The sequence below is a fragment of the Lissotriton helveticus genome, chromosome 11, assembly GCF_964261635.1.
Source record: "Lissotriton helveticus chromosome 11, aLisHel1.1, whole genome shotgun sequence".
In the NCBI taxonomy this organism is placed as follows: domain Eukaryota; kingdom Metazoa; phylum Chordata; class Amphibia; order Caudata; family Salamandridae; genus Lissotriton; species Lissotriton helveticus.
In genome coordinates, this window is record NC_136072.1 from 63474357 (window position 1) to 63490336 (window position 15980).

The 15980-nt window shown below is 45.7% G+C and overlaps 1 protein-coding gene across 3 annotated transcripts in view; it reads right to left on the minus strand.

Moving 5' to 3' along the window:
- The window catches only part of ABCC5 (ATP binding cassette subfamily C member 5), a 233619-nt gene extending 223533 nt beyond the window's left edge, over window positions 1-10086 (minus strand). For all 3 annotated transcript variants that reach the window (XM_078665849.1, XM_078665856.1, XM_078665855.1), the window contains exons 1-2: window positions 10004-10086; window positions 769-950 (exon numbers count right to left, since the gene is read on the minus strand). In XM_078665849.1, coding sequence (XP_078521975.1) covers window positions 769-897 — 129 coding nt within the window. In that variant the 5' untranslated portion in view covers window positions 898-950; window positions 10004-10086. The remainder of the gene's footprint in view (window positions 1-768; window positions 951-10003) is intronic.
- Between the last annotated feature and the right edge of the window lie 5894 nt (window positions 10087-15980).

The window sequence follows — 15980 nt, forward strand, 5'->3', positions numbered from 1 at the left end:
TTGGTTAGGTTGGACTTAAAGACACTTTACAGTGAGGGGAGGGGGTGCATATGTACTGTGCAAGTGCAACTCCAACTTTAAATAAAAATGCACTAACCTGGCTAAATTCATATTTAGGAAGAAGGGGGCATTTCTTTAAGAATGCCTGTGAGTAAAGTCAGGCGACCCCAAAATGAGGGTCACTTGATAAGCCAAGGCATCGCTCACTGGATCCTGGGCATGCTCAATGCAGGGGGACCCTACTGAGAGAGGAAGGGACGACAGAGGGAGAGAGCAGCAAGGGCAGCAGAGAGAAGGCAAAGGAAAAAAGGAGAGATGGAAGGAGTGAGAGCGAGAAAGGAGTGATCATAAGGTCAGTGAAAAGACTGTCCAAGAGGGGGTGAGGACAATGAGAGAAAGAAACACTTTAAGGATCGGGAGAACAGAAATAAAGAGAAGCATTATGGTTCATGGGAAAACTATGAGCGGAATGAGAAAGCAAGATTAAAAAAAAAACTGAGGCTGGCCAGAAACAAGGAAATGAAGGAGAAAATAAGAGGAAAGAAACAAGAGGCAGCTCAAAATAGGGAAACATGAAAAAAAAAAAAGATAATAGAGAATCAAAAACAAAGGGAAGTCAAGGGAGAAAAAAATGGTTGTGAAGAGGTGTGGCGAAAATGATAGAGAAAATGGTACTGTGTCAAATCTAAAGATGAAAAAATTAATTTGCATAGACAACTTTCCGGTCGACCTCTGACGCCATATTACAAGTCATTAAAGCGCACATACCTGATGTTTAGCTTGCTGATACTTTAGTCCTTCCTGCTGGCAGTGCTGCTCTGAAGGGCTCGTATCTCTCACATTTCTATAAGCTGGGCTGGGGATGACGTACTCCTGTCCTAAATCTAGATCTTTCATCTTCCGCTCGCATCAGTCTCGGGAGTGTAGTGCTTTAGGACACCTGAGGGTTTCTAGGAAAAAGAGGGAGAAACCGAACACGTCATGCAGGTCTAGCAACAATCAACAGGCGAGCAGTGTCATCTTAAGGATTTGGAGGGCCCGGCGGCAAGACATTTTGGGGGCGATTGTATGGAAAACATTTTTGAATAGTATTACCCTTTTTCTGCTTACTCAATCCCACATGATGCTAAACAATACTAAATTATATATTAAAATTTAACAAGGTCACACAAAAGCAGTTGAAATAGGTAGGCAGAGATGTTTAAACAGAGAATTGGAATACACAGGAGGTCAAAGAGAAAAAGTTCACTTTCCAACAGGGCACTGGGCAATTGTCCATTTTAGCCATTGCTTAAAACGTCTCAACCGGCGAGACCACCACAATTCATTTAAACTCCCACAGCGTCCACAAATAATCCTGCAAAACGGGCTCTGATGTGAGTGGTACAGGCGCTTTGCAATAAAACAAAGTACTCTAGTCTGGCAGCCTGCAAAGGCAAATAATGGAAGAACAAACTGCTCTGCATCAAATGTGAACATATTGTTATTATGATGGTGAAGGCAAGTGGTCCTTTATTATTAATTCATTGCACCAGCCTGCATTAAAAAAAAGCAGCATACTGACAGAAATAAAATGCCGGAAGCGAACACTGGGACTCAAACCGCACATCCTTGTTTACCTGCTCCACATCCTTTAAAATAACAACAAGACATGGCCTACTGAACAGGATCACTGCCTTGCTGCTTAAAAAAATAAAATATTCATCATTATTTTACTATCAAAGAAAAGAGGAGAGGGTTGGCTTGTCAGTTTATCAGAAATGGCGCTCAGCAAAAAAATGGTCCTAGTCCAGATGAACTGGATAACTCAAATATTTTTAATGTGTTTTAAGGAAACGTTTGCGCAATATGAAAGTAACCTCTTGCTCAACGGTAAAAAAGGACTCCCTAACAAAAGGGATAACAGGATGATTTGTGGGACCAAGCGACTAAGTGGCTGGAGGGTTCGGGGGAAGAGTGCAGATTTTAGCCTATTTTACTGTAAATAATTGAACGGTCAATAAATGTACTTACTGCAACTCTCAGATATACATTTATAAAAGCCTCCATGCCCGCACCCAGAGAACCCTCTGTATACTGGACCAACCGTGCAAAAAGAGGGAGGGAATATATATTTTAAAAAGAAATTTTTTAAATACGAGGGACATTCAGTACATCGCCCTTCGAACTTTTCTTTGAATAAATAATGCACAAAAAGGTTGCTTTCATACTTAATAAATGAATGAGGGTCCACAGCTTTCTGTATCTTTTACGCGGCAAAAAAAAAAAAATATATGAAGATATGTCAACTCTACACATAGGACCATTCATGTTCTCCCACGAAAAAAATCAAGATGGTATATTCACACAGAAAAAAAATTATGTTCCCGTATAACTACGGCTTTGTGGTTTTTAGAACCAACCCATGGGCTCTAACACCGGAGGGCCACACGGAGAACCAATGGAAACAAAAAATCTACAGTGGACTGATCCTACCTCCCAGCCAAAGCTTTGGAACGCAACCTACACCCAGCCTGCCACTGAAGGCCCGAGTCACCTTGGCCACGGTCAGATTATGTTTCAAGCCCCCATCCTGGATTTATTTGGACTGATTCAGGGTCTTAGAACTAATCACATTAGTGCGTGGGCAACTTTATCTGGGCTCTTCCAGATTTATGTAACCGGTGATGCTGAAGGAGGCTAGTGGCTGGGTTAGTGTATGGAAGGAGACGCTTTTATTTATGTCAGGAGCAGTGGGCGAGGATGCCGATGGCCTCATAAATCATGGGAGAGTCTTGCTTTGCCTTACAGCAGACATTTATATAGACGTGCAATGGTCTGTTTGTAAGTTGTCTAGGAAGAAATAGGGCTTTGTCATGGACGATTTGTCGGAAGGGTTAATAAAAGAACCTTCTTCAGAAAAACTTTTAAATCATGGCACAAGGTAGGGAAAGGAACAGCATGGACATCTTAAGGATTATGGGGGCCGTGGGCCAAATGTGTTTTGGGGGCCCCCATTCGTAACAGCTTTGAATTTATGATCCAATTTCAGCTCTTTCATGCCCTCTTTAGCCAGGTCACTCACTGTGCACAGGCACACTCGTCCAAATTCTAAATGTGTTTGCATCTAATATTCAGGGATAGATGTGTATCTTCAATATTGTAACACAGCAGGAGCTCAGTATATCACTGCAAATAATCTCTGTGACACCCTCTCATGTTTCATAAGTGAGGTCCAGTTTTGGTGTAAAAGAAACCTTTTTTTATTAATATTACATAACACATAAAAACAAGATTTCTCTGCAAAACGGCTGTTATAGACTCTCACATATCACCCACAATAAAAGTAAATTAATACATTAAAGGAACCAGTATTTCAAACAATCTCTTTAAGAATTATTCAAGGTCATCAGGGCAAGACTCGCAGAACAGACCTGACTATCAGAGGGGGGCCTTAAAGCCAGGGCCAGAGCCCACTTTGCCCATGCCTTAAAATGCCTCTGAGGACCCGGCTCCACTGCCTGTGAAACGAGAAGCGTGGTGCGTCATAACAGGGTCACACGGCATCCGGTGGTCGCCTTGGCTCTAACAATAGCACTAAAAAATGTTTACAAATATATAAATAAATAAATAAATAAACATACGATTATATTACAAGCAGACGACGACGCGCAATTGTTCAGTTATGGCTGCAAGCCCATTGCAGCAAAAACGTCTGTCATTTTCCTGAGTGCAAACAGGTGGGTGCTCAATGTACAGAGCCTCAGAAATGGAATTTGATATTACACGCGCCGACCGACGTAGATTAACAGTACAGACAGATTTTAAAGAATTATTTTGGGAGTCCCTTGGAGTCTTATATCCAACAGGGGATTTGGGTACAATCCAATGTGCCACCCCCCGGCTGGGCTCCCCCCAGCCTCCTTTTGCGATAAAAGGCGTTGCCTGTCGTCTCGGCATTGGGAACCCGTTTGGGCACAAGTTGCAATAACCCGTTCAGCGGAACAGCTGATGATACGGTATTTTGAGACGACTAGAGGACGGAGATGCCTGGCCTTGAAAAAGCCAGTACAGTGAGTGACGCATCTCCTCTGTGGAATCATTTCTAGTTAACCGGCAAAGATAAGAGTCACAGAAAGCTAATCCCTAATAAGGAGAAAGGGCTGCGGCTCGGGCGTGACAACCATTAATTCGTGTGGGAAAAGCAAAGCCGGAAAGAATGATAACAAAAAAGAAACAAGCATTGGAAATGCAATAGGTCTCGCAGCATTAGAGTTTGTGCTTTTAGAATTGTTTATGGTTTTTTTTTTTTATCTTTAGCATTTTTGTTTCCTGTAGGCAATGCTAAAGAATTACAAAGAAAAAAAGCCATAAACAAATCTAAAAGCTCTAACTCAAATGCTCCGAGACCTATTGCATGCACCCATTCAGTTGTTGGCCTCTCAGCTGAGTCTGCCAACTAGACAACAAAGTGGAGGTGGGGCGGTTAACTAATGAGGCAGTAAAAAAACAAGACGGAGGGAAGGCAGAGAAGGGGAGGGGGGAGGCTAGATGGAGAGCTCTATTCCTCAGCAGATTGGCTTGGTACACTGTCTGGTGATTAATGTACGACCTGACCTCCGTTTTTTGGCCGTCATCCTTTCCGGTTGTATGGGTTGCTGATAGTAGAGTCGATGTTGAGCCGTGGACATGAGCCACTCTGGGAATTCAAGAGCCTACTTTTCTTCAAGTCGGTAACCCTGGTGACCGAAATACCTAACCGACAGTGGAAGCCTGATATTGAGAAGACACACAGGATACAATCCATTGCGGGGGCGGGGTGCTCTTTGGCGAGGGAGGAGGAGGGAGTTAAGCACTGCAGGACTGTCGAGTCACGGCCTGCGGCCGTGAATAAGTCAGATGGCTGTGAAGCAGGGGGCGGGGCAGCGCTGGGGGAGGGTGATTGATGCCGGGTCAGCGGAAGCCTTTGATGTGGCTTGGCGGCCGTGGAGAATGACTCTTACCCCAGAATGCGGGTTTTAGATTTAACAGTCTTCAACCTCCTAGCTGATAATTGTACATGTTCTCTGAACATTTAAATGATTGTTGCAACCCAGCTCATGGTATCTGCGACAATACAGTTGTAAGAACTGAAATACTGTAAATGCAAGCCCCAGTTGATGGAAATACTGACAGTCAAGAAGCGATTAAAATCTCCGACTAGGTGATTCAGTTAGATGGCACGGTGGCTAAACGTTGCACATCATTCCCCATAGTAGCTCACTAAGTTGGTAAGGGTGGTGCTTAAGTTATTCTGTCAATGTAAATGTGTAGCCCTACTTATATCCTTGCAGAATGTCCCGATATCGTTTTTAAATTCTGGTCAACGTACATAAGAAGTAGTTTAATTAGCCAGAGACACCAAGAGTGTCTTCCGTCGACGAGCTAGGCATGTTCCCGACTCTCGGCAGTTCATTCCAAGTGAGAGAATCACATGAGTCCTCGAAAAACAAAAACATTCACATAATAAATCCGGATCCAAATCAAGTCCTGCAGCTCTGAATAGTGCAAATACATTATTATTTTATTGTTTTGAACGTTTGTGCATGGCGTTTCAGCATGCTTGCTGCAGTGTTATGTGTACACGCTGTATCCTCTTCACGGTCCTAAGATAGCCTGTACTTTGAAAAGTAAATCCCCAGGAATGTCGTGTAACAAAACAAGCCTTTCACCGTAACACGGCTGGCAGGGGAGGGGGCGGAGAGGGGAGAGGTGCGACACGGCAGTAGGAGGAGGAGGGGGGAGGAGAGTAGGGGAGGCACGGCCTAGCGGCAGGCAGGCAGGGGAGGAGAGGAGGAGGGGGGAGGAGAGTAGGGGAGGCACGGCCTAGCGGCCGTGCAATCAAGTAGTGAGGGGGCGGAGCTGGGGGAGGCTGTGAGAGAGAGTAGGCAAGGCAGGCGGCTGGGGGCATGTGCACGCGCTTTTAAGCTCAATGCACATGCGCATTGAGCTTAAAAGTCACGGGCACTGCAAGGAATCGCCACGATTCCTTGCAAGTTAGATAAAGTCTGGATGAGCCCCTATAGTCTCGCTTGCTCGATGCGCATGCGCATCGACAGGCGAGACCTAAAAATACGAATCAGACTGAACTGAGATTGTGGCTGCACTGACCACCCACACGCAGGGTGCAAAAAAACACAAAAGAAATAAAGTGCCTTCCACGCCTCGCCTCTAACCACCGGTTTAAAGAACACACCCAGGGGCAATAGACTGCTCTTTCTTGGCAGGAGGAAAACTTCAGCACAAACAAATTATTTTATACGGCTGCCCTTCTCCCACATGTCTTCCGCATTGCCCTTCTGAAGGGACGGGCAGGGTAGCTCTGGCTGGCAGAACCTGTCCGCCATTCACCCCTCTCCCAGCCTGGCCCACTATCGGGACTTAAAATGCCTGTGGGAGGCCCATTGTCCAGCATTTTAGCGCCCTCACAGTATTAACTTTCAGCCCACGAGCAATTCTCACACCTTCAGCCCGACAGATGTGAGAATCGCTTGCGGGCTAAAAGTTAGAACTGTGGGGGGCGATAAAATGCTGGACAATGGGCCTCCCGCAGTGGCTCTGATTGGTATCCTTGCATTCGGATCAAGAGAAGTGCCTCCCTCCCCTAGGCCTCCAGGCACCATCCCTGAGAGGCCCAGGGAAGGGGACCCCTCCCATGGACCTTAATTGTAAGGAGACACCTTTCTTTTGGTGTTTCGGCGGGGAAACAACAGGACACGCATCGGAGCGGGGCCCCATGCTGGTGGGCTGAATGCGAGGCCCTGGCTTCCACTGCTCGTCACACGCCCGTGGACTTTCGCAGCTCCCCTCAAATCTAAGCCAGCTGTTTTATTGACTATTGACAAGTACCAGGCATGTTCTCACTGCCGCACGACGTGTGGACCTCGCCATATGCAGGGCAAGCCAGCTTTGAAGTGCTCCATCTAGACATCACATTAGCTTTGCAGCCCCCCCCTTGCAGAAGACAAGTTGGTTTTGCCCCATCTCCAAGGCAGTAATAACGTTTTGCTTCTTCAGCCCTTGCAACACGACTTTGCCTCACTTTCCAAAGGCAGGGTGGCGATGTCGCCTGAGCTCTCGAGGCCGCAAAGCAGTTCTGCCCAGACATGCTTCACCCCATTCCTGAGAAAGAAATACATTCACGTAACGTACAGTCAACATTCCTGGCATGAGGAAGTGCGCTCCTCCAGACACCGCATCAGGAGGCAGCCCTGTACCTGCCTGGTGGCCTTGCCGCTTCATACTGAGGGCCTCTCATCATTTGATTACTCCTAATGGAGCATCATTTTCCCAACTACACAGACAGACCAGTAACCTTGCCCCATCTCTCTGATTTATGACTTGAAGGTCAAGATACATGGGGATGCCGGGTTACTGCTTGGGAAGCAACAAGCAAGCTTTATAAGTCAATTAAACCCAGCAGAGACAGACAGTTTCCTTAAAGAAACGCTCGGATCACACGCTCTTGGAGCCGTTAACTTGCCAAATAACACCCCCCCCACCCCCCAAAAAAAAACATAGATGCGTGTCCTCTATCCTCCCCTTCACTGCACTTAGGTGCCCATCTGTGGCAATTCTTCCCCAGTTCAGTGGGTGCCTGAAGCCGGAGTGATGACTGTATACTTTCAATCCACAACCCCAAAGTGTAGCGTGCCCCCGACCAACCCCGGTGCTTTCTGCAGCCCGCTCATCTCCCGCCTCCCCCCTCGCAGCTTTGCGGTTGCCGGCAGCCTCTCCATATCCGTACATCGCGTCCCCCGTTACATAAGCACTTGGCTGCCAGCACTGCATCAACAGCGGTGGCTGGCTGAGCATTTCATCCCCACCCCTAGAGATGTATCGACTCCCTCCTGGCTGCCTACAAATATGGAATCTCTCCAGCCACGCAGCGACTTTGCAGTCCAAAGAGTGATTGCATTCTACCCCCCTCCCCGGGTCTTATCCTACTCTGTGGTCCTTTCTGTTCCATCTCCCAGATCAGTGGCTGCCGGTTTGTTATCTTTCCTGCCCGCTTGCACCCAGCTCCTGCAGCACTAGGACTGAAAGTAATTTCCCCCCTCCTCCTTCTCCTTACGCCCCCACCTCCAGCCCTTCTATGGGCTGCCCATTTATTGCCTTTACAGCATTGGTGGTTGTTGCCAGTATCTTGCTCCAAGTTTACCAACTCACCCTACAGATAGAGCGCCTAATATTCCGCCTCAATAGCATTTCGTACTTGTTTTAGCTTTAAAAAATCCTCATTCCAATGGAAGTCAGGAAGCAAATATAGGTATCACTGTTATGATGCAAACAAAATCACATTGTGCGTGCATCTCCCTAGCGTTGCCATATCTGCAGACTTTAACCCGCATCGTTCGGGGTGACTGCAGCCTTGAAGCTGCATGAGCTTGCTTGCCCCCACTCCACCCCGGCTTTAGCAAGCCTTTCAAATGCCTACCTGTATCATACACTCTCTCCACCACCAGGGCTCCCCACACCCAAGCTTTTATCTGCACCTCCGCCACTGGGGCAGGTAGTACCATGCCACTCACCCATCTAGGACCGTCACCCACCCACCTTTACTTCTGGTGCAGCATTGGGACTGAACGTCATTTACCCCCACCCCCTTCTCCTTACACCCCCACCCTGGGCTGCCCACTGATTGCCTCTACAGCAGTGGTGGTTGCCAGCATCTTGCTTCAAGTTTGCCAACTCTCCCTACAGACAGGGCTCCAAATATTCCGCCTCAATAGCATTTCAATAGCATTTCGTACTTATTTCATCTTTAAAAAATCCTCATTCCATTGGAAGTCAGGAAGCAAATATAGGTATCACTGTTATGATGCAAAAAAAAAATCACATTGTGCGTGCATCTCCCGAGCGTTGCCCTATCTGCAGACTTCACCCCGCATCTTTCGGGGTGACTGCAGCCTTGAAGCTGCATGAGCTTGCCTGCACCCCCAACCACCCCCGGGCCCATCCCCCACCCCACACCGGCTTTAGCAAGTCCTTCCACGGCCTACCTGCATCTTACACTCTCTCCACCACCACATCCTAGCTTTTACCTGCACCCCCGCCACTGGGGCAGGTAGTACCATGCCACCCACCCATCTAGGACTGTCACCCACCCACCTTTATTTCTGGTGCCGCATTGGGACTGAACGTCATTTACCCCCCACCCCTTCTCCTTACACCCCCACTTCCAGCCTCCTTGGGCTGTCCACTGATTGCCTCTACAGCAGTGGTGGTTGCCAGCATCTGGCTCCAAGTTTGCCAACTCTCCCTACAGATAGAGCTAACATTCCGCCTCAATAGCATTTCAAGAGAATTTCGTACTTGTTTCATCTTTAAAAAAAAAATCCTCATTCCAATGAAAGTCAGGAAGCAAATATAGGTATCAACTGTTCTGCTGCAATGAAAAAAATCACATTGTGCGTGCATTATCATATCTGCCGACTTCAACCCGCATGTTTCGGGGTGACTACAGCCTTGAAGCTGCATGAGCTTGCCTGCCCCCCCCCCACCACCCTCGGGCCCATCCCCCACTCCACCCCGGCTTTAGCAAGCCCTTCCACGGCCTGCCTGCATCTTACACTCTCTCCACCACCACATCCTAGCTTTTACCTGCACCCCCGCCACTGGGGCAGGTAGTACCATGCCACCCACCCACCCACCCACCTATGACTGTCACCCACCCACCCACCTTCATCTCTGGTCTAATCCTACTCCACCACCGAGGAGGCCTGTATCTCTGGTCCATTCCTATAGAGTGGACCCTCAACTACACCCCCACAACACTGCAGCTGCTACCTGAATTTTGAAAACCTCTCTCTCTCCATCACCTTCCCCCTGGCTTGACAATGCCGGCATCCTGCCCCAGCCCTGGTGTAATCTGCTCCCCGGCTAGGGGGTGTAAGTTCCCAGCCCTCCTCCACCCTTGGGAACCATCAGAGCATCTATCATGAGCGCGTTTGCGGGTGTTTTGTCCCCTCCCGGCCCCTGTCACCTGCTGCTCCTCTGTCCAGCTCCGCTGCTCCTGTAACAATCAGCTGAAGAGCAAAACAAGCCTTCAATAAACCAGCTAGTCCCGCCCCTTCTGTCAAGTGCGCACGCGCAGTACTTACTGAGTCCTTGGGCACGCCGGGAGTTGTAGTACTCAACACGCGCCGTTCCCGTTGTGTTCCTGGCGAACGAGGAATTCGGTAGACCACCCTACCTAGAGCGCACCGCGCCCGGCAGGCTTCGTTGGGGCACGCGCCTCGTCTCGTGCCGCAGCACGTCGTGTCTGGAACGTTCTGTACTGAGCGCTCTTCGCACCCCGTCCGCGAGCGCATTGCAGGGTGATGGAGAGGGTGGCCGCGCGGGGATAAAACCGGGGCCGCGCGCCACTTTAGGATTGGGATCACAATTAGGTCTGGGGACGCCCAATAAAAGTGGCCCGCATTCCCGAATCGTTAATTTTTTTGTAGTTTAATGTTTGTAGTATGGATTTTAAAGAAGCAATCTGTTATATTGTATGTGTTTAGCTTTAAGAGTTATGCATTGAAAATGCTGAATGCTCTAGAGGAAAATAGTTTTGCCTGCCTGGCTTAAGGAATATGTTAGGTAAAATTTTGTTTTAGTTTTGCTGTTTATTGTATTATTTAATTTCTCGTCTCTCTTTGTTTACTTTTCTGTGCCTTTGTATAGGGTGTTTATTTTATTATAAAGGGGGGGGGGGGGGGGTGTTATATTGTATGTGTTTAGCTTTAAGGCTCGTGTTGGTGCGAGCTTTGGAATGTGTGTATGTCACCTAGGTTCTAGTGTGGCTAGCTCAGTTAGAGCTTGGCTGTTGAACTGTATGGTTGTTATTCCTGGCGCTACCTGTTCTTTATTTACATGATTTCCTTCAATAAAGGAATTAAGAAACAATCCGACTATTCCTCTACTTTACACAATCCAGGACGAGGTTTCCAAGAAAGCAGAATACGTTTATTTCAAGAACAGGACCCACGACCACCTGCTAACAGCTCTACAGCAGGTTTATTCTATTTATTTATTTAATGCATTCTTATAAAGCGCGGACTTTACCTGAAGGTGTCAGAGCACTGTACAATAGAACCGGTTACGTTACATGAGAGAACTGTTACAGGAATGAATAAAAAAAAAATAGCATGCCATAGAATCAAAGCGACGTAAGCATAAGGCACACAATCTCAATCACAGCGAGCACAGACTACAAGCAAAAATATGAATATAAATGACAAACTTTACAGTGAATAAAGAACTCCCTGGCAAAAAATAGCAGGCCATAGAATCAAAACAACTCAGGCAAACGCAACACAAAATCAAACGCAGCAAGCACAGGATGTACAAATAAAAATATAAATATATGTGACATTTACAATGACTAAAGAATTTCCTGGCGAGGTCTGAGAAGGGGGGGAAATAGTTCTGAAAGTGTCTTTGGAATAAAAGAGATTTGAGGTCCGCTTTGAAGATCTGGCTTTAGGTGATGGCACGGAGCGAAGGAGGAAGTGAGTTCCAGATTCTCACTGCATTACCTGAGAACGATTGTGCCATCCATTTTTCACTTTTGAAGGAGGGGGCTCAAGAAGGAACTTTTCCGCATTCCGGGCAGTCTTGAGCCTCCAGACAATATCAGTTTATTTTCCAGATAGCGAGGGGAGGAAGAGTGCAAAGCTTTGTGGGTGATGCACGCCGTTTTGTAGATAGCTCTAGCCTCGATGGGAAGCCATCGGAGAGAAGACAGGATAGGGGTGATGTGGTCACTACGTTTGGACCCTGAAATGAAGCGAGCTGCTGAATGGAGGACGGATTTGAGGGGAGAGAGGTGAGATTTGGACTTCTCAAATGATGCCTAGCCAAACAATCCACAATAAAGAATACTACACATAGAACGTTCCTATTTACATTCCTTAAAGTAAAACATACAAAGAATACAATTCCACATATTTCACACCCCCCTTTCCCTAAAAAGAAATGAAATGATATTTGCATAAACAATGTTAAATCAATAGTACACATAATCTCCTGAGTGAATGGGAGCAGATCTTACTCTTGAACTTCTTCGAATACAATTGTCTCCACCACTACCAGGAAAAGTACTAGACAACGCTACATCTGTATCAACATTATCACCAAAATCGCCTCTATCTAAACTATTGCAAACCTCATGAGTTTGCACAATAACATTGTTACCAAAATGTGTTAAAGAATCAAAATCAAACCAATCCTGTCTTTAAGCTCTAGAGGAACTAACTTTTTGTAAAATAATTTTTGCTTGTTCCCCAGTAACCTTAACCAAAGCATTGCTATTTCACCATCCTCTCTCCTGTAATAGCACAGCTGTTTTGTTAATTTTCAAAACTTTTACAGGTTCTGAGAATTTTGACTGTCCTTTACTAACTCTATTGGGTTTTTTAATTAAAAACCAATCACCAATGTTTAATGTCCCTTCTTTTTAACATGCATTCTTTTATCGTAATTCCATTTATAACTATTTTGTTTTTCTTTTACATGTTCTCGTACACTCTGTAAATCAATATTATGATAACGTCCAATCTTTTCTAATAACCAAGTTGGACTAATGGCAGAAATAGGTTTTCTTCCTCTCAGCAAAACAAATGGAGCAACATCAGTGGTACTCTGTGGGGTAATATTATAATTCCAGACTTTAAAATGTAAATACTCCGCTACATCTAAATTGTTAGCAACAGCTGTTTGAACACCCTCTTTAATTAAACTATTGTCCCTTTCCACAAGACCGTTAGAGGCTGGACTATATAATGGTACTCTATTGTGCTTAACATCATGTTTATCAAGAAAATTCGTAAACTCCTCAGAAATAAGGTGGGACCCATTGTCAGTAACTACTTCTTTGACTCTACCTTCAATACAAAATAAATGTTTCAAAAATAAGACTACTGATGAAGAATCCGCACTGCGTACAAAAGAAAACTATAACCATTTTGAATCAATACCACATATTACAATGTTGTGTGAACTCGGCGTCTGGCAGGAAAAAGAGAAGAACAACAGAGACTGTTTTATGTCCTCCCCTTTTAATTTTAAGGAGAGGGACACAAATAACCTAATCAGCACCCCCGCACAACTACCCTAACTTTCCTGGTCTCCCTACCACAGTCCTCTGCTGTAAAGGGAGGGCTAATGGCTTCCCATTAGCAGCTCATTGAGGCCTCTGGAGGGAGCCAGGGGGAAGGCACACTTCATGCTATGAGAGAAGGAGCAGCCTATTGTCATTCTGCCTCTGACAATTAGCCGGCCTGAGGTGGTCAGGCTCAGTATATGTATGCAAATGCTGTAATAACAGCCTTTTGTTGTGCACGTGCAGTAGAGACTTGGCCTGGCTGATTGGACTGCTTAGTCCCCCCAATTAATGTCCCACCAAACTGGCCTTGGCAACAGACCCATGTCCAATTGCCCCGTTATGTAGGAAGTTTTCCTCACATCAAACAAATCCTCCTCTGCATACACCCAATTCCTTTTCCCTGCACACTTCCTCTGAAAATAAACCCTCTGTCCTTTTTTACGAGAAATCTCTACCATATCTACTATAGAAGCTCTCTTAACAACATTTTCCTAGAAGAGGGTACCCCATCTATTCTCATCACAGATAATGGCACTCAGCTAGTTTTCCAGGACAATGAAGCCTTTCTCAGCAAGTATGGTATCACCCATCATCGCATCACCTTGTACAACCCCCAAAGTAATGGCATAGTAGAAAGGGCCAACAGAATGGTTAAGGGAGTTATGCAAATGGCAGTGTCTAATGGCGTAGATGTTAAAAAGGCTGTCCAGGATCTGGTTTGGGCTTATCTGACCACCACTCAAGAGGCCACATCCAAGTCTCCCTTTGAGATCATGAGAGGTAGACCTCCGAGGAGCAAGTTAGTACCTTCTTGGTTGAAAGAGATGGTATCATGTGATGGCTAGTAACAACCAAAATCCGTGGGTCTAGAGAACTAAAAGTGTGTGTTTATCAAAGTTGAAAACCAAGGAATAGATAACACTGGATAGGAGTCAAACAGATAGAAGTATTTCAGAAAGAAGTAGATTCCCATCAGTCACCAAGGTGATATTTGTCATCCTTTGGGAATCTCAACCGCACCCTCTAGATGGAAGAGAGAAGGTACTCACACATCTAGTGATACAATCTGTGAATGAAACATGATGTGGTACATGTGATAGTGCAGTGTGGTGAATAAAATTTGATGACCAGAAAGGAAAAATATGTTTATTAGATAGTGGGTTTGAGACAGGCATTGGAGTCACTGGCCAGTGACTCCACTATTACAATTAAGCCTGCTGATAAAGGCGGGGCCAAAGCCATTTTAGATACATGCGACTACAAGGATGAATGCCTGAGACAGTTGACGGATGAAAGGTCTTATTCAAAATTGCACCAGGACCCAACAGCAAGACTCACTAAAGAAATCAAAGAGCTGGTTGAAGAAGGCAGAACAGAAGGGTGGATGTCAGCTCATGAGGCAGACTTTCTGATCACCAAACACCCTATAACACCTTATTTTTATGTTCTTCCTAAACTACATAAGTCTCCGCGCCCTCCTCCAGGTCGCCCCATTATTTCGGGGATAGGTTCATTACTTGAGCCACTGTCTACTTTCGTAGACTTTTTTCTGAGACCACTGGTCAAAACTATGCCGACCTACTTACAGGATACAAAGGATATCCTACAACTTTTGCCTCTTATTGAGTTTAATAAGGATACTGACTTTCTCGTCAGCTTTGACTTAGAATCTCTTTATACCTGTATCCCCCAACTTGAAACACTAGATGCAATAAGAATTCTCCTGGACCAGCAATCAGACTCGCTATCCACTCCAGTTCCTTTTATCATGGAATGTGCCAGGTTGGCTATGACTGAAAATTTCTTCAAATATGAAGATCAGATATACCTCCAGACATCAGGGACATCGATGGGGAGCGTTTTCGCTCCCAGTCTAGCCAACCTTTACGTACACATTTTTGAGCAAGAGTGTGTACTTGCTGAGACAAATCCCTTCCGGAACAACCTGATTGAATGGAAACGTTATATTGATGATATTTTCGTCATATGTAGAGGTGATTTTGATACACTGGAGCTATTTCACTCTTGGCTCAACAGGCAAAATAATTTCTTAAATTTCACGATGGAAGCCAGTAAAACTCATTTGCCTTTTCTAGATCTGCGCATTTTTCCATCTGCTAGTGGTTTAGAAAGTGAATTGTGCAAAAAACCAATGGCCCGCAATTCACTCCTTGCCTATGACAGTTTTCACCCTAAATCTGTACGAGATGGACTACCTTTTGGTCAGTTCCTCCGCCTCCGGAGGAATTGTTCCACGAAAGAAGATTTTAACAAACATGCTGCTGTACTTTCACACAACTTACGAGCTAGAAAGTATCCAAAAATATTAGTTCGACATTCCTATAAGAGAGCTCTCAATAACAACAGAGATGCACTTTTAGAAACTCAAGTGACAAAACCTCCTCTCGCACGATTGACATGCGTCAACACTTTCAATACGTACTCCAATCAGATAAAAAAAATTGTGCGTCATTGGCGCATACTAAATACAGGGAACAATAAGATTCCAAGACCATTATTTTCCTTCAAAAGAGGAAAGAACTTACGAGACTGGTTGGTACATACACGACCTCGAGGTTCCTCCCATACTGCACTCAACACCCTCTGGAATATGCCAGCAGTACAGGGACATTTCCCCTGTGGCAGCTGTTCCGTGTGCCCACAAACAAAACACACGACTGAAATCGACATCGGCACCTCTCGCCCATGGAGACAGTGCAAACACACCAATTGCAACAGCGAGAGAGTGATCTATTTGATCACTTGCCCATGCCAAAAGCGCTACGTAGGGATGACAACACGTAAGATCAAACAGCGCATAATGGAACACTAAAGCACCATCCGTTGCAAGAAACAGGCTACACGCCTGACA